This window comes from Trichechus manatus, unplaced genomic scaffold (assembly GCF_000243295.1).
Source record: "Trichechus manatus latirostris isolate Lorelei unplaced genomic scaffold, TriManLat1.0 scaffold00068, whole genome shotgun sequence".
In the NCBI taxonomy this organism is placed as follows: Eukaryota; Metazoa; Chordata; class Mammalia; order Sirenia; family Trichechidae; genus Trichechus; species Trichechus manatus.
The window spans coordinates 5,071,764-5,091,283 of NW_004444004.1; the positions used below are offsets into that span (position 1 = coordinate 5,071,764).

At 41.6% G+C, this 19,520-nt stretch overlaps 1 protein-coding gene across 3 annotated transcripts in view; it reads right to left on the minus strand.

Moving 5' to 3' along the window:
- DCX (doublecortin) overlaps window positions 1–19,520 on the minus strand; it is a 114,392-nt gene that overhangs the window by 18,165 nt on the left and 76,707 nt on the right. For 2 of the 3 annotated variants that reach the window (XM_004379778.1, XM_004379780.2), the window contains exons 4-5: window positions 16,067–16,169; window positions 13,179–13,316 (exon numbers count right to left, since the gene is read on the minus strand). In XM_004379778.1, the coding sequence (XP_004379835.1) occupies window positions 13,179–13,316; window positions 16,067–16,169 (241 nt within the window). The remainder of the gene's footprint in view (window positions 1–13,178; window positions 13,317–16,066; window positions 16,170–19,520) is intronic. The other variant, XM_004379779.1, reaches the window with a different exon arrangement.

A 19,520-nucleotide genomic window follows, 5' to 3' on the forward strand; every position in this document is an offset into this window, starting at 1 on the left:
GGGCTCCATACCACATAAGCCATCCCCCCAAAACCATGGCATGTACCAAACAACACAGAGAATGTGAAAGCCAGACTTTGCCAAAGCACTATGCTTTCTGATGAATAAATGAGGCACTTGGGAAAGGTGAGAGTCTGTGGAGCCACAATGGGGCAAAACAGTCCATTACTCTTTGCAGGAAATGGAAGAAGTTAATAGTTGAAAGAGTTAATGGACCACCTACAGTGCTTGAGGGCCTCCCCAGCAGGACCTGTCCTATAGCATTCACGATAAGGAGTAATCTTAGAGACCTGTCAGAGGTGACACAGAAGAAGTCTTCCAAAAGAGCCCTGACCTCTGCCAGGAGGTCTAATAGACGTAGAAGTCCCCAGGTAAGTTCCTCTGGCATTTTGTTCCACTTGATTGCTGTGTTATACAGAGCGTCCTTCTGTAACAGCGGATCCTAGTTTCCCAGCATTGTTAGCCACACTACAAAGTAGGATGGTACTCTACTCTCCCAATATGTAAACCATCTTTTTTTTTTTTTTAACATATAAACTTATCTAGCTGAGAATAAGCCCACTGGCCTTGCCGAAATATGGAAAATGTTAACCACAAGTATGTTTGTATGTGAGTCAGTTTCCATCTATGGGTTATAGATCTGAATGTAAGCTCATTTGTAACTTCTAGTTCTTTTTTTCAATATCCTCTGAAAATCTTTCACCAAACCCTGCAGGGATGATATATAAATACTTATTCCGTATGTGTCCCTCCTATAAATTCTCTCTATATATTTATATGTTTAGTTTATATATGTTCCCCTCACCCCACCCCTGCATTTAATCAGTATTAACCTATCTGTAAATAAAAGGACATTACTTTGTCATCAACATTCAACAAGCGTTTCTGGAAATCGGTTTTTAATCATTTAACTGCCACTCACTGCATTGTTATAAAAAAAATTCACTTTCCCAGACTTCCCTGATGGAATGAAACCCAAAGATGGGCATAGAAAAAATGAGAAAATGTAGACATGTACAGGCAAATGTAGATTCCTTAGAAGCTGAAGGAGCCCCCACATTTACAGACCAGATAAAAATGTATGCATATGCTTATTTTTCTATGGGTTCTGTGGGAAAAAATCTGGGACGGTGCCCTTTTATATGGATTTTGGAGCCAATTCATATAAACATCAAGCAAAAGCAGCAGAGGGAAATAACGTAAATAGGGTCTGATGAACTGCTCCTACTCTTGGATTGGTAAATGCATGTGGAAGGCTGTCACATTTCATTTTGAGAGTGGCTGGAACTAGCACCACTATTGGATATCCCCCATTTTCCTTCATTCTTCTTTATTAAATGCCCTTAGCTCTTGTCTTTGAGCTTCCACCTCTCAGCTGTAATTTGGGAATGCCTTGGGGGTCTTTTCCCTCTCGGACTTATCTTTCTCATTTCCCTCCTCAGAATCACAGCACTGTCTCACTATTGTCACCTTTTATTTACACAGAGTCCAAACCTTTCATTCCTTTCTTCTCTTTGCTCATCCGCCCCCCCCCACCGGCCCCCAACCCCGCAACAAGGTGCATCAGGAAGCTTTTAATCTCCTAGGCCAACTTATCAATAAAAATAGGATAAAAATTACTGTTTATTCAGTGTCTCTAGTGGGCCAGGTTCTCTCTCTCTCTCTTACCCATATGCATGCATGTGCCCAAGGTCTCATTCAGTCTCATTCTTATTTTATATGAGAAAGCAGAGGCTTGCCTCAGTTAGGGGTAGCAAAGTTAGGATTCAAATGCAGGTCTGTCTATGCATTTTTTCTTTTTTTGTTACATTTCCCTTTCTTTTTAAAATAAATTGCTTCTGGGACTCCTTCCTATGACAACTTTCTGATGGGGGTGGAGAGGAGGGAGACAAGTATGGCAGAAAAAAGAGAAAGGAAGAAGGTAGAAGCAGACATCAGAGCTTACACCCATTTTCTGGGCTTCTACCCTATTTGATCTATTTTAGATTAGAACGTGGTTAGCAAGAGCTTGCTTTCATTCTCTGAACTGACTGGATACCATACACCATGTTATGAAACAATAGCGAACAGAGCAGCCAACATGGCATGTAACTATCCTCGCATGCCACAGAGGTCTCTGGTATCTCTGCCCTGTCTGTCATCCTCCTCAGCTGGTTCCCTTCAGCAATGCAGCACAAGCTTGGCCCCCACAGTCTTGGCTCACTGGCTTCTCTGAATGATTACGCCTGTTGTTGTCTCAGTGCTCATCTTTAGTTCCCTAGATCTGTCAGCCTTTCCTGCCAGAATGGAACTAGCCCAAGCAGGGTAGCTGGTAGAGCAACTAGGCTTATTTACCTAGATTTTCAGAGACTTAAATATATGGAGAGAAAAATGGGTTCCCAGGAGTGAGGAAAAAGGTTGGGGGAGGAGTCAGTTCTCAAAGAACAAGGAGAGAGTCCAGTTTCTGGAGTGGGCAGACAAGGACAGAGTGGGGTCACCAGCAAAGGAGAGTTGATGCTGAGCTCTCAAACTATGGATCCAAAGAGTTCTTCTCTTCCCCTTGTCTAGAGGTTGGACTGATTCCTGGAAACCAGGATGTAGCTGCCTGTAAGTGGGGTACAAGAGGCTCAGGTGTAGTGATTAAAGAGCTGTCTGGGCAGTGAGTTAGACAAGTCATTATACTTCTGGGTTCAAGTTTGCATGGCCAGCGTAGCACAGGAAGGAAAGGGCCAGCTTGGCATATGCTTTTTCTCAACATTTGACAGAGAACAGACTGATTAAATGTTCATCCACTTAGCCCAACTCAAAAACCAAGCCTCTTGGTTTTAGCTTGATGTCTATTTCGAAATATTACTCACTGAAAACAACCCTAGTCTACCAAGAAAGCCATCATAATAATCTCAGAGCCCTCTTAATGACTGGAGTTATATTTCTACATTGTTTTTCAAAGCATTTGACCATATATGAGCTCACCTGATTATCCTGATAACCCTAAGATATGGTGGCTAGGAATTATTGGTCCCCTTTTAATCAGAAGGATAGAGAGGCTCAGAGAGGCTCAGACTTGCTTAAAGGGTATAAACTCTGCTTCTCTTCAATAGATGGTGACTTCAGGGATTTGCTCACAGAATTCATTTCACAATTCCCTTAAGGTTAGCGCATCGCATACCTCCCACTCTGATCTTCTGTGATTGGTTCTCTGTTTTGTCTCCTCTAACTCCCTAATGACTTGCAGAGGGAGCTCTCAATAGACAATTCAGCCACTTTTTCATTTTTCCTCACATTGTGAGATGCTCTAAGCTTTCCTTCATTCCAGTCCAAAGTCACCCCATTTTCTCCCTATATATATAAGGAGTTTTTCTGGAAGGTAAGCCAAGTGGAAACAAGGTGGTTTCAACTTACTTCAGAGCAAGGCCAAGAGACGGAGCCTGTGGTTTTCACACATTTATTCCCAAGAGCCTCTGGGCTGGATGTCTGGATTGGTTTGGTTAATTGTTTCTGCTCAGTGGAAAAGCTTTTGTCCTCCCCAGACTCATCCATTAGGAAAGTGAGAACTGAGAGCCTGGAGACAGTCCTTCACTGATTTGATCATAAGGTTGGTTCTCAGGCCAAATTCAATCACAGATTGTGAGACACTGTAGCTTGAGAAGATGGAATTTGAATTTTAAATCTATTCCCTCCAGAGTCTTGGATGGCATGCAGATGTAAATCCTTTAAGTAAGAAAAAGTAAGAGTCTTCCCTGTGGCAAAACAAATATGTATACCAAACCCTGCAATATTTTGACACAAATAAATTTCCCTCAAGAAGAGGACATCTGTAAGAGGGCTGATGGAACTGCCAGGATTGTTTTCCTAGACCTGACAATTCTGTCAAGATTTATTTCCTGTTGAAGGTGGCTCTGCTCTGAACACCCTTCTAGTACAGCAAGCTTGTTGTCAATACTCACTGCTGGTTTTATGGGTGTGAGCACAGTTTATGGTTAAACTGCGTTGTCCTTAATTTGTGGAAAGAACACAGGCTTCGGAATAAGACAGAAAAGGTTTTAAATCCAGGCTCAGCCATTTACTAAATGTTTGACCTTGGGCAAGTAACTTAACCTCTGAGCCTCAGTTTCCCCATTTGTAGCAAGTTAATAATAATAATGCATATATCAGTTGTCATTTTGAGGATTACAAGACAGACTATATATAAAATGCTTAGGCAGGTATTGGCACATTGGAAACCCTGGTGGTGTAGTGGTTAAGTGCTACGGCTGCTAACCAAAAGGTCAGCAGTTCGAATCCACCAGGTGCTCCTTGGAAACTTTATGGGGCAGTTCTACTCTGTCCTATAGGGTTACTATGAGTCAGAATCGACTCGACAGCAACAGGTTTTGGTTTCTCGGCACATAGGGATAACTCAATAAATGAAGTCTTCTATCGGTATTACTGTCACTACTACTAGAAATGGAAGGAACTGAGAAACTATGCACAGGTAGGACCCAACTTACGACGTATTCAAGTTACGATGAACAACATGCCCGCCTGGGTATTTTTTTTTTTCCAACTTATGGTTAGTAATATGTACTACATACAATGTTGCAGCATGTAATTTGCTGATGTTATCATTCTCAGACGTTCACTCATAGATATTCAAAGATCGGATTTATAAAGATACTGATAGTAAAAGGCAATAGTAATGAAAACTAAAAAAAATAAAAGGTTTTCGACTTACATCAGAACCAATTTACAACTGAGTCATCAGAGCGGAAACCTGTCATAAGTTGGGGACTACCTGTAATACATAGGCACTGGGCTAAGGCATCCAGTTCCATAAGGGATGATATACCACTCTGTACAGGCTGAGAACTAATTCTTTGGCCTGAAGTTCGGGCATTAGGGGACTGATGTTTTCCTCAGTGAAGCCCACTATTTCTGGTTCTTGCATTTGATTTGTGCTCCCGAAAACAAATCCCTTGGCCCTTTGCTCTTATCTGTTTTCACCCTCTCAGCATTATCATGGGAGTAAACGAATGCAATGTGGAGCCATTGAAGATTTTGGAACAGGGGAGTAACACAATGAAAATGGTGTTTTAGGAAGAGAAATATGGTGGCACCATACCAGATGGATAAGGGGACAGATATTTGAGGCAGAGATATTACTTAGGAGTCTGTGGAGTAATCGAGGCATCAGATAATGAGGGAAAAGAAAGTGACTGTTGTGTAAATAATGTGGGAGATGTTTCAAAGTTTCAACAGCAACAGCATATGGTGGCATGGAGGATTAAAGAGTGGAAAGGGTCAAAGATAGCACCAAGGTATTGAACCTGACCGGAAAAAAAAAAACAAAAAAACACCCATTGCCGTCCAGTCGATTCTGACTCATAGCGACCCTACAGGACAGAATAGAACTGCCCCATAGGGTTTCCAAGGAGCAGCTGGTAGATTCAAACTGCCCACCATTTGGTTAGCAGCCGTAGCTCTTAACCACTGCGCCACCAAGGCTCCATTAAACCTGAAGAGGATGATAATTCTATTGTCAGACAGAGAGTTGGAAGGAGGAAATTATTTTGATTTTTAGACACATTGTGTTTGACACATATAAACATAATTGCCTGGTAGGCATCCAGAAGGAAGGCTGGGGCTGGAGATGTAGATCTATGAGCCTCCTCCCTCTACTCTGACATCCCATATTCATCACCACCTCTGTTCCTTTCTTCATGCTTTTCCTCCTGCCAGAATTGTCCATCTCCTTACCAATCCAAATATAATCTTCCTTCAAGTCGCAGTTCTTCCAGGAAGCCTTCCCTTAGCACCCAAGTCCTGAAGAGCTCTGTCTCCCATAAACTCCAGTAGCTGCAATAGCAATTACTGCCACTACCTTTCCTTCATTTGGCATTTAAACAAATCATTACCATGAACTCTTATTTAGCAGCACAGCACAGTGGCTAAAATTGTGGACTCTGAAGTCAAGCAGACCACCTGGGTTCAAATCTCAGCTCCACCATTACTAGCTTTGTGATCTTGGGCAGATCACTTAACTTTCCTGTGCCTCAGTTTCTTTATCTGCAAAATGGGGATAATAGTACCTTAAATTAGTAATACATACAAAGTGATTAGAACATTTGCCTGGCACATAGTAAGAACTATATAAATATTTGTAAATAAATAAAACTAAAATATATTTTGGAGCCCTGGTGGCACATATATACTGAGTCTACAAATAAATTATAATTTCTTAGTGACAAAGACTTGGCCTTATCATTCTTTTTCCTCGTAGCACCTAGCACTAGTAGGCACGCCATCAAAACTTTGGAGATGCAATTGCATTTAAACACAAGTCTCAGGCTGGGGCAGGCTAATAGGACTCCTTTTGCGGGAAGATGGGTAAACGCCATCATATACCCCGCCCTCTGGGGTGTTCAGTGGCCCCATTATACTGCTTGCACCAACCATTTCCTAAGCGGCTCTCCAATGGCAATGGGGAAGGTTGTCTTAAATACAAGGCAGTTCTTCCACTTATACTGGACATGAGCTATGGTTTTAGAAAGAATCAGAATGGGGGAGGCGGTAAGGGAAGATTTTTATTCCGACAGCTCTGCCAAGGGCATCACTTCCCCTTGGAGTGACAGTAGAGGAGCTGATGGAATGTCTAAGACAGAGCACTGGAAACAAAGGCACCTAATTACTCATGGTACTATGCTCAATGAAGCACAAAGAGAACAACGCAGACACCAACCCCATCCTCAGCCAGAGGGGAAGAAAGCAGAGAAGTAAGGATCATGCAACAGAGATCTTTGGTTTCACAAGACTGGAGATTCCAGACCCTCCCTGAAATCAGTGGAACACTGCAAAGAATGCCTGCCTTGAAGTCAACAGAGCTAGCTCTTGGGTACTAAATAAGTGTATGACATTGGGAAGATCACAAGATATTGAACCTCTTTGTATCTTACTTCCCCAATCTAAAAAAAAAAAAAAAAAAGACAATAAAAAAAAAAAAAAAAAAGACAATTATCCTTTTCCAACCTAATTTATGGTGCTATTGTGAGGGACAACTAAGATGATTATTTGGAAATACTTTGCAAAGTTCAGAGCATTTAATACACATAAGGGATTGCTATCTTGAACGTCTCTTAGCTGGAAAAGAAAAGTATTCTTGTGCCGTCTTATACAGTAGCCACTAGTCACATGTAGTTTTTGAGCACTTGAAGTGTGGTTAGTCAGAATTGAGATGACCGTAAATATAAAATATAACCCAATTTCAAAAAATGTAAAATATCTTGTTAATAATTTCTCATTATTGATTATATGTTGAGGTAATATTTTAGATGAATTGAATTAAATAAAATATATTATTAAAATTAATTTTATGTATTTATTTTTACTTTTTTAACGTGGCTACTAGAAAATTTAAAATTACATATGTGGCTTGCACTTGTTGCTTGCATTATGTTCCTATTGGACAGAGCTGGTCTAGACAGTCCTGTTCAGAAAGGTCAGAATGGCGAGGTCCCTCCATCTTAGGCAACCCAAAGCAGCCTGTTTCGGTTCAAAAGAGAAGGGCCCTGGGAAACAATTCTCCCGTGTACCCCCTGCTGTTTTGTGTCCCTCGACACCCCCACCCGCCTTTCAAAGGCTGTATATTTTAGTAGAGAAGCCATTCTTTCTTGGGTGTTTGGGAACAGGGAAGGTTTAACTTTCAGGAATAGGTGCACGTGGGTTGGGTGAAGGTGGTTGGGGAACACTGGGTTGCTACAACAATGGCTTACTGTGGAAGAAGAGCAAATTAATTATCACATTATAATTCTCTCAGCCTGCCAGGGTGGGTAATTAGCTTCTTTAGGGGTTCCTTAAGAAAAAAAAAAAGAAAGAAAAGAAAAGATTCCTTCCCAGCAACTAGCTACTTTGTCCTTTTAATTCAATTCAATTCAATTGGAGGCAGTTACATAAAGGGAAAAATTAACACGTTAATGGCTGAAATGGAAACAGAGAAATGCACTGGAAATGTCTTCCTTTAGTTCTGCTCAAGCCATGATTACCTTTGCCCATCAAAATGGCAAGTCCTGGGTTAATCAAAATGTGGCACTGCATAAACTTTCCTCAATCCCATAGGAGCCTTCTGGGCTCAGATTTTAGCTGTCTACCACAGGCCACAGTCCCTTGGCCTACTTTAAAGAAGACATGGCTAATGCGACATGGATTCTAAGAGTTCATCAGCTCTGCTAGTGAGAATGAGTTCCCTATAGCAATATTAGGGCCCTGGTGGCTCAGTGGTTAAGTGTTTGGCTGCTAACCAAAAGGTCAGTGGTTCGAATCCACCAGCTGCTCCTTGGAAACCCTATGGGGCAGTTCTACTCCGTCCTGTAGGGTCACTATAAATCAGAATCATGTCCTTGTCAATGGGTTTTTTTAAATAGCAATATTATATGGACAACCAAATCCTTCTTTAACGTGAGTTTAGGGCTTAGCAACAAATATTCCATTTGGGACAAACCCGATATTGGCAGGAGTGGGGATTGAATTTGAAGGGATTAAAGTAGAAAGGTTTTGATTTATTTATGGGGCAGAAGAGGAAAGAGACAACTTAAGGACTAAGGAATCAAATTATGACCCAAATAACAGACCAAGTAGCATCAATCTACTAAACCTCAAGTCAAACTGAACCCAGATATTAACTAAATCATTAATTGGATCAAACATATACATATATATATATATATATTTAAGTCTAGCAAACTTGTTCAAACCAGAATCAAACCTACATATTTTCTAATAAACCAGAACATCAAAACATTCCTTTAACCGAACCTGAATTGAGCCAATGTTTCATTTGGTTTCAGTCCCTGCTAAAGAGGAAACTTCTGGCTTTCTCTTGCCTTCAAAGGAAGGTAGTAAAAATTCCCTGGAAATGGCCTATCTTCCATAACCTTCAGCTACTCGAGTCAATTCCAACTCATAGTGACCCTATAAGACTGTCCTGTAGGGTTTCCAAGGAGCGGCTGGTGGTTTCAGACTGCTGACCTTTTGGTTAGCAGCCAAACACTTAACCACAGTACCACCAGGGCTCCTTCAGCTACTCAGGTTGAATGAAGGTATGTGAACCAATCTACAAGTCCCTCATCTAAGACTAACACAGGATGAAAACAGGATGGTACTACCATGTCCTAGAAAAGGACAAAGAATGTTAGCAACACCCAATGTCATTATTCTTTGTTTAAATGTATATTAACCTGCATATGTCCTTTGCTAACAGCTCAGGAAAGTATTGACATTTTAGGAAATAATTCTTTCTTCCTAAATCTCAAGTGTCTGTACAGGAAAAATTTGTGCTAATGGAAAACTCTGCATTGTCTATAGCTCATCCTTCTGGTTAGTTGATTCTGATTCTGTAGGAGCTATTTGATAACTCTGTAAATTATAAATATAGGCAGTCCCAGGGTTACGAATGAGATCCGTTCTTGAGTAGGTCTTTAAGATTTTGTAGGTAAATCGCAACAGTACATATGGTTCTTACTTAGCCTTACTTTAGTGCAAGAAAAGGCTCAAAGCCTATTCAATGGTTTAAAAGCTGCACATGCAGCAAGTGAAGGTGATTATGATGAAGAATTCGTTGGGAGTAGGCGTTGGTTCAATCAATCTTCTCAAAGTGAGGGCAAATTTACATAACATTAAAGGGCAAGTAAGAGTGAGTTGTGGAGAGGTTCATAAGTCAGACGTTCGTGACCCCTAACCTGGAGACTAGCTGTAACTGATAACAATGGAAAATTATTCTTATCTATAGACATGCAAATTATATCTTGTCCAAAGAAGAAACCAAGACTTAGAGAAGGTAAGAAACTTGCCCTAAGTCACAAAGCTAGGAAGTAGTGTAGCTGACCTTAGAGAGATGTCTCCACCTCCTCTTTCATATCCTCCTCACAGCCCAGTTTGGAATGGTCCTGAGTTGAAATGGGTTATATCAAACTCAAATCTTACCTAAAGTTTTGTTTTGTCTGAGACCAGCTTTGCTCATAGGGAATGTTGACTGAATGGATGCCTTGGACTGAGCTCTAAACAACCTGCCATGGAATATGCAAGTTCATGTTACATGGATACCCCTGCAACCTTTTATAACTGAAACCATGTGGAGGCTCTAGACACATCATCTGAGATGAGCCCAAACATTCTGGAAATTGTCATGAAGGCTGTCTAGACTAGGGTTTGACTTCATTTGTGTTCATGAACTATCTGAAATAAAGATTCCAATTCTGTCTACTGAGAACACCATTTTTGATTGTTTGTTGCTAGGGACCATGAGCTGTTTATAATTCTGATACCCACCAAATAAAGTCCCCTTTTCTCTCTCAAGTTGGTTGCTCTGGTTATATTGTTTATATTGTGAAAGAGAGGAAGTTGTGAAGGAGCAAGAGCAAAAGCAGATATTGCCTTCCTAACCCTGGGTTGGGATCTATTATAATTCCTTTCAGTTTGAAAAATATCCATTAAGTCCTATATTTTGCTGTCTCTAATATCTTAGAGTCAATGAGGTGCATATTTTGTAGAAGGGGAATTCTGTAGGTATCATGCTGGAGATCAATGATCTGGGTAGCCCAAACTGTTAAGCTTTCAACTACTAGCTGAAAGGTTGGCAGTTCAAACCAACCCAGAGGCGCCTCGGAAGACAGGCCTGCTGATCTGCTTCCAAAAGGTCACAGCCTTAAAAACCCTATGGAGCAGTTCTACTCTGTACATATGGGGTTGCCATGAGTTGGGATCAACTCTATGGCAACTAACAACAGCAAAACTATGCTTAATTACAATTACAGGTAAGCGCCCAACTGGATACAGTCTGAAAAGAGAATCTATTGACTTCAAGCTGCTGCCACCTGAGCATTTCTAACTAATGGGTTATGTGATGGTTTAAAAATAGGTCCACAAAGTCTTTGATACTCTTCCTTTCAAAAGTTGGAGCCTCACTCCTCCCCCCTTGAGTATGAGCTAGAATTAGTGACTGCTTCTAATGAATAGAATAAAGCAGAAGTAACAGTGTGCAGCTTCAGAGACTAGGTCATAAAAGGCACTGCACCTTCTTCCTTGGTCACTCTCTTGAATCACTTGCCCTGGGGATAGATCTTGCCAACAGCCATGTGAGTGAGCCATCAGATCACTGCAGTGGGGTCTTCAGATCACTGCAGCCCCTGCCCATATCCTGACTGAGACCATATGAGCGACCCTGAGCCAGAATCACCCAGGTAAGCTGCTCCAGAATTCCCGGCCCACAGAAACTGTGAGATAATAAATGTTTGTTGTTTTAAACCACTAAGTTTTGGGATCAATTGTTTCACAGTAAGAGATAATTAATACAGGTGAGAAGTCTCAGAAATGGCCAGTGATATTTCTGAAAAATAATTAGCTGAGAGACTGTTGCTGGATGTTATGAATTTGATTGGCAAGGCCCTGCTGAGAAACTGGCCAAACAATTTCATTCCCAATTCAAGTGTTAAAACCTAGGTATTTGTCATTTCAGCAATACGAATTTACTTAGATTCATTTGTTATTCTGCATACTTGACCAAAATATCACCAAAACACAAATATTTTTATTCCTTCAGCAAATATTACCTAAATGCTTACTGGGTCTCTAGCACCATGCTAAGTGAAGTACGTGCTTTTATGCATCCATTCATACATAAACCTTAATTGAGCATCTACTAGGGCCCAGGCGCTATGCTCAGCACTGAGGATACAAAGATGAACTTGACCCCTTGCCCTTGAAGGGCTCAGAATTTAGTTGGGGAAGTAGACAGGTAAACACATACTTTACAACACAGTGTGGTGAATGTTACACCAGAGATGAGAATAACATGCTATGGTATTGTAGAGAATGGAACAAGTATCTCTATGTGAGGTCTTAACAGGATGAATAGTAGCTTTCAAGCAAAGAAGAGTGGTGGGGTAGGGGGATTGCATTCCAGGCTGGGGTGGGGAGGGCAGAGTGTGCAAAGACATGGAAGTATAAAAAGTCTGGGCTGTCTTTTCACACTTTAATACCCTCTGCCTGAGAATGAAGAGATGGTTGGTGATATGCATTATCCTGGCAGTGTGACGCAGGCCAGACAGGCTTTTTTTCTAGGAAACAGGAATTTCAAAGCCAACAGAAAGCTTAGGCTGCACAAGCTGCCTGGAATTGAAGGAGAGAGATAAGAGGCCCTTCTGCTCTCTCTCCAAGGCTCTCAGGTTAGATGAACTTTCATGGTGAACCCTGAACCTTGGGAAGACAAACGTGCAAGTCTTCTGGACCATATCATTTCCTTAGTGTAAAGAACTCAAATTGTGTATGAGTCTACTAAGCATTTGAACTTGGACTTCTGTGGCATTTTATTTGTAACAACATTTGCTCTACGCACATGAAAGACATTGCCTTTTAGGTCAGTGCCACTCAAACTGCAGATCCAAGACAAGATTAGGAGCTTGTGTCAGAATGTAAATCAGTACACTGCCTCCTACATCAACAAAATTTTGCTATGAAAAGAAAAAGTCAGCTGAACTAAATGGTTTGCTCAGTGGCATAGCTGATTTACATTTGGCACAAGCTCCTAATCTCATCACAGACTGATAACAAATAGTTCATGGGTTGGCAGTGGTCCATGGGCCACACTTTGAATAACACGATTTGAGATCACTCACTATCCTCTGAATAAAATCTTATATGACAAATCTCTTTGATTCCTTTCAGAACCTGCTCTGTGTTTTCTTTTCTCATTGTGCAAATGATATGATTTATCCTGTTTCCCTTTTTGTTTTGCCTTCTAGGAAATTCAGAGTCAAATTTGAAGCTCAAGTGCATCAACTATGTTGACACTTTTAGGTGGCTCTTTTTACATTACTGTTTTTGATTCTGATTTTTTTATTTCTAATTTATATCTGACTTGATTATTTCATTGAATATATTTTTGCTGGATGATGTTGAAGATGATGACAATGATGACAACCATGACAACAAGCATTACAGCAAGCATGGCAAATAGACCAAATTTCTGGTCTGCATCTATTTTAACAGAATAAGGACTGTGGCTGTGTCTCCATGACTCCATACAAGTTTGCCTGTTTTGTTCTCTGAATTGATGGAATTGGTATCATGGAGACACAGTGGTGCTCATGAGGAACTCATTCCTCTGCATGCAGAGGGTGTCTGTCTTCATAAACGAAGTCAGCGTGCACAGTTAGGAGAAGGGCACTCACCGTCTTGGTCGTTACCTGAGTCAGCTGGAGACTTGCTCCGGCGCATAGGACCAGGGCTCTTGGCTGAACTCTTCTGAGGCGTTGGGGACGCCTTTGGGCCAGCTGTGGCTGATGGGTTTCCCTTCATGACTCGGCACTCTAGGGGAAAAGCGCATAGACAGCTTAGCAGAGCCAGGGGAGAACTGAGGTCTCTGGAAACTGGAATAACCACCATAGGCCAAAGCACTTATGTGGCCTAGATGGTCCTCATTGAAGGAATGATGGCTCTGGAGAGGGGCGTACAAGAAAGATTTTCCAAAGTCACCTGGTCTAAGCCAGGTGTTTAAATCCCTAGATTACAGAAACAAAGAGTTCAAAAGCAAGCTGAGTCAGTAATTCAACAGTTAACTCAATAATTTGTGTACAATCTAGCCATATCTCGGAATTGCACCTGTTGACATATCTTTAATTAATTTCCTTGGAGAAGAGATTGACAGCTCAGAAGTTGCAGCTACACAGATGAAACATTCATGAGTAATTTAAAAGAGGGGTAGGGAGTTACCATTTATTGTCTTATTGCCATGCATTGTAATTGGCACTTTATGGATGCCATGCCATTTTATGTAATATGAGCACTACCACCACCACCTTGCATTTATACAGTTCTTTTCAGTTTTCAATGCACATTATCATAATCCCTCATGCTGGTTTAATGAGTAAATAGGCCAGCATTGACTCTGATACTCAGAATTTATAGAAGGCTTGGGAGTGTGTAGGTGAATCTGTCAAATGTTCCTGCTACTTGTGCCAGCCCCAGTCTGACACATTTGGAGCACTCTTTCTCTACAGGCCACTCAGCATCCTGTTATGATAAATTTGGGCACTGATACCAGTTGCCGTCGAGTTGTTTCTGACTCATGGCAACCCCGTGTGTTACGGAGTAGAACTGTGCTCCATAGGGTTTTCAATGGCTGATTTTTTGGAAGTAGATCACGAGGACTTTCTTGCAAGGCACCTCTGGATGGACTTGAACCTCCAATCTTTCAGTTAGCAGCCTAGTGCATTAACAGTTTACACCACCCAGGGACCTGAACACTGATAGTGATAATTTATTAGGATAAGTATTATACCATTTTGCTGACAAGGCTACAAAGAACTTAAGCCTCTTGTTTAGGGCTACACAGCAAGAAAGTAGCAGAACAAGGGCTAGAATCCAGGTCTCTTGAGTCCCAGTCTTGTGGTTTTTCTATTACAGTTTTCTCAACCTTGTGCTATGATGCTCCAAGTGGAACAAAAAAGGGTAGTTTTCTCTTTGGACCCTTCCTTGTTGCCTCCTACCTAAAGGTACATTGCAATATCAATTATCCAGAAAGATTAGAGGATCTGTTCTGGTAAATTGAATTTTATGGAAAACTGAGTTACTCTGAAAGCTCTTTTTTGTTTGTTTCACCCCTTGTTTTGGTTAACTAAGGATCATGCGGTACTTTAGTGATCACTGTCCAGATTTGGAGATGTAGATGTTGTAGGAAATTAGACATTGCCTGGGATTTACTTGGCTATTTTATGGTCATTTTCCTTTCTCAAAAGGGACACAGCAAAAATGTCACCTCTTTCCGGGTGTTGGTCACTTAAGTTGTTTGTAAAGTCTATATTAGCAGAACTCCCTTTGTTTTTCTCATACTCTATTCCTCTTAAGCAGGAAAAATGTATTGAATGTGTCTTTCCACGAGGATCACATCCAAACCCTGTTGCTGTGTGAGGTAATTCACCATTAACTTACACCTGGAGCTTGGGCTCAAGCAAAGGTAGATGGGCAGATGTAGGCTCCTTCCTGAGATTAACAATCCTCTGGAATCCTGAACCACAGAGCAGAGTGAAATGGAACAGCAAACCCAAAGATGGGAAAAGGGAAATTTTTTTTTTTTGCATAACAGTTTTTAGTTTATTTTTTTTTAAATTGTACTTTAGATGAAGTTTTACAGAACAAATAGTTTCTCATTAAACAGTTAGTACATACATTGTTTTATGACATTGGTTAACATTCCCACGACATGTCAATACTCTCCGACCTTGGGTTCCCTATTACCAGCTGTCCTGTCACCTCCTGCCTTCTAGTCCTTGTCCCTGGGCTGTTGTGCCCCATTAGTCTCGTTTTGTTTTATGGGCCTGTCTAATATTTGGCTGAAGGGTGAACCTCTGGAGTGACTTCATTACTGAGCTAAAAGCGTGCCTGGGGGCCATACTCTCGGGATTTCTTCAGTCTCTGTCAGACTAGTAAGTCTGGTCTTTCTTTTTTTTTTGTGAGTTAGAATTTTGTTCTACATTTTTCTTCAGCTCTGTCTGGGAACCTCTGTTGTGATCCCTGTCAGAGCAGTCAGTGGTGGTAGCCGGGAACCATCTAGTTGTCCTGGACTCAGTCTGGTGGAGACCGTGGTAGTTGTGGTCCGTTAGTCTTTGGACTAATCTTTCCAGGAAAAGGGAAAATTTTGATACTAAGAATACAAGTGGAAAATCTTCTAAAATGGAACCATCAACATGTGCCTAATAGCTGGAGTACGTTGACTAGAAAAAACTATAAGTACAATATCCATACAGTTTTGATTGCATATGTTCCTTCCTGTGGCCTTATTGGGCCTGTCAACCCATGTGACATGATATGTGGTTCAAGAAATATGGCCACTATTGGGGAAGATGTTGAGTTTTATTGAGTCTAGAGGCTGGGCATCTGGGATATCCAGTCAAACGTTCACTTAGGGACCCATGTATCCAAATGTACAAGATAAAGGCTAATCAAATTTGCCCTTAAGGGACCATGCATGGATGTTCTCCAGGCCATATGAAACCACAGAAATCCTAAGGCATGGACTAGGGGGGACAATGGAACAATAAAATCCACTAGTTGTCCTTACCATTTTCATCCAGAGAAAAATCATCCTGAGCATAGCGAAATTTTTCAGGACCACAGGCAATAAACACATCGTCATCACCAAAGAAATCATGGAGACAGGTTACCTATGGAGAAAGCAGAAACATTGGATTGGTATTTGATGGTCTTGTGACAATGAACCTAACACCATGTTCACAGGGGAATAAAACTTCACTTGTGGCCCATCATCTCCAGCCCCCAGGGATCTCCTTTTTCTCAAAATACCTACCACACTCGGTCTGCACCATGGCCCGTAGTGAGGGCTTATATACTGAGTACCATTGTCTTTCAATGTTCCGTGTGTAGTAGTCTTGTTTCCATTGCATCAAGATTAAGATTGAGACCATCTCCAAATGGAATGAATGCTTTCTCTGAAAAAAAGTCAGCAGGGAGATGGCCCTACAAATATCACCTTTCCTTAGAGCCTGAAAGACAGGGTGCTCCTGGCCTAATTCTGGGGCCAGAGGTCTAGACTGAAGCTGATGGGAAAGATCTTCTGCAGCCCATGGTTGATAGACACTATGGCTTACCCAGAGGGAAAGTCCTCTCTTTTTCTGCATGAGTTCTGAAAGAAGGATATCAGTTCTTAACTGCTCCTTTTGGACACACAAAAATTGGACTTGTGCTAAAAATGGGCTAAGAATCTGGCAGTGGCCCAGAATACCGTTCCTCCCTGAGGAACCAGGAAGGGGAAACTGTGCTGACCACTTCAAACTTCATCAAGAGCAATGGGCCCTAAAAGGGTTGAAGCTCTGCTGTTAAAGCCATGTTCCCAGAGTATTTCTTGCCATCTAATGCCTTATGCATTGCTGCTTCTCCACAATAGAAAGACAGTCTCCTTAACCCCTTTTCTGGACAAAGAAACCAGGGTCCGTGGGAAAGCATGCTGCTCCCTGCAGTCTCCCCACTTCTCAGTTTTCATAATTACATCTAATAATTAGTCCAACACACCAGGGAAACCCCAGGAGAAACCAGAATCAAAACATGCTTATCCCCATCCTTAGCTTGAAAGTGTTCAAAGCCTCTAACTGTTCTAAGCTTCCCATTCAAGCTGCCAGCAATGGCTTTCCAGAGGCAGAGTGCTCACAAACTGACAACAGCTGGCTGGGTGCAGAGACCAATATGTTACATTTGAAAAATGTTTATATTGATAACATCATCCCCCCACCCAGGGTCTATTCAATCCCTGTTCCCGCAGCCAAGATGATTGCAAGCCTTATACAAAGGGAGAAATGCTTAAAGAGTATCCCCATTGTCTCAGCCTTCCAATCACCCAAGAGATGCCAAAAGAAGGGAGGGAGACTTGGAGGACAGCCAGGGTCATTCCCATTAAGCCTCTTCCCAACCCTGGGCCCTGACCTCATCAAATAGGCCAACACTCTTCTTCATCACACTTGTCCCTTACCCATTTATTCTACAAACATGTAATGACAATCAGAGCTGCCACTAAGTGAATGCTTTCTCTGTGACAGGCACTCTGCTAAGTACTTCCATTCCTCATCTCATTTCACCCTCACAATAAACCGTAGAGGTAGTCATTACTGTCATCCCTATTTTACAGATAAGAAAACTGAGGCCCAGACACTAAGTTTCCAGGTGGAAAGTAGTGAAGCCAAACAAACTTAGCTCCATCTGACCCAAAACCTGTGCTTTTAACCACCCGGCAATACAAAGCACTTATGTATAGTTCAGGCACAGGGGATACAAAGATGCATAAGAGTCAGGCCATGAGTGTACGGCGCTCACAGTCTGATAGGGTGAAAGACATCGAAACAGAGCATTTCAATTTCGGTGAGTGCTAGGATCCGTGGGTGCTGTTGATTACTACCTCCAAGTGTCCCAGACACTGGCTGGCACTGTTAGTCCCATAAGCATCCTGAATATTGTTCTGGTAGCAGACCCAATGGCAGAGTTTACGTGGCTTTGAGCCCTACTGCAGACTCCCACCTACATCTTGGACCTTGCTTGGCTCGATAAAATCTGGAGCCACTAACTTTGATACATCCTTGGACCTCTGAATTGAGTGCCTCTTGCCACTTCCTTGACCCTGAAGATCTCAGCCATACCCTCTTGTTCAAGACTGCAACCTGACCCTGACTGGCTGCCTTTAGTTTGGGTCATGAGTGAAGGAAATCTCACCATTGGGTATCCCTCTGCTAGTGGTCTCTAGGATTTGGTATACTTCCAAAACAGCCTTGTTTCAAGACCTGCCTGTATTTTCATGTGTACTCACCTAGTCCTTCCCATTAGATCACAGGTTTCCTGAATGTAAATACCAAGTATATCCCTCCCTCTATATCTCCTTTAAGGTGGTACAGTGGTTAAAGCAGTTGGCTTCTAACCAAAAGGTTGATGGTTCAAACCATCAGCCGCTCCATGGGAGAAAGATGTGGCAGTCTGCTTCCATAAAGATTTACAGCCTTAGAAACCCTGTAGGTGCAGTTTTACTCTGTCCCATAGGGCCACTATGAGTCAGAATTGACTCAACGGCAGTAGGTTTGGGTTTTTTTTGATATCTCTTCATGGTTCCCGGTAGAATGCTAATCACATTCTGAGGATTCAGCCAGGACTGTTTCTGCCTCAACCGCATGCAAAGGGGATAAGGAGAAACATCACAGGGTTTGCAAGGATGTACAAAGGCAGAAAAGTAGGAATGAGAAAGAAAAAATCATGGCCAACAACAGAGATTAGCATTTAGAGGTTCGTAAGGTAACACAAATACACAAATTTAGGAATAAGAAAGGAGAATTGACCGTGAATTGAGAAATAATTTTTTGCACAACTATGCTAATTAATTTTAAAACTCAGATGAAAAGGATGTTTTTTAAGGAAAACCTAAATAATCAAATTAACTGAAAAAGAAATAGGAAACCTAAATCAACTAATAGCCATAAAAAATTTAGTAAAGACTTCCAACTGCAACCTTCCCCACAAAAGGCATCAGAGCATTCATTTTGGAGGTATTTGTGGAAATTGCTTCCCAAGAAGAAAAACCAAAAGCTCAAAAGCAGCCGTCAAAGTCACATGCCATGATATCCTATTGTAGGATGACAAAGCCTTCACAGGTTGCTCTGAGAGTTGCTGTTGCAATGACCCACCTTCCTTCAACCTCAAGCCTCTCCACCCCTACCCAGACTTTAGGAAAAGTCTTTGGAGAACCACTTCTTTAGGGAGCTTCTAAGAAAGGTAAAGCTGCCTATGCTTCTGACAAAATCACAATGGTGTGGCCGGCTTCAAGCACATTCATTATGCAATCCAGCTGTTCAGCATCAGGTTTCTTGTGTGATCTCGCCCCACATTTTACTGGCTCCCAAATGCAGACAAATTCACATTTTGCATGTAGATACCCAGCTTTCTCAAATGCCTTGGTTACTGAGACATAGCAGGCCTCCTCTTTGTTACAGGGTTGGGAAAAATAGAATGAGTTCCATCTTAAA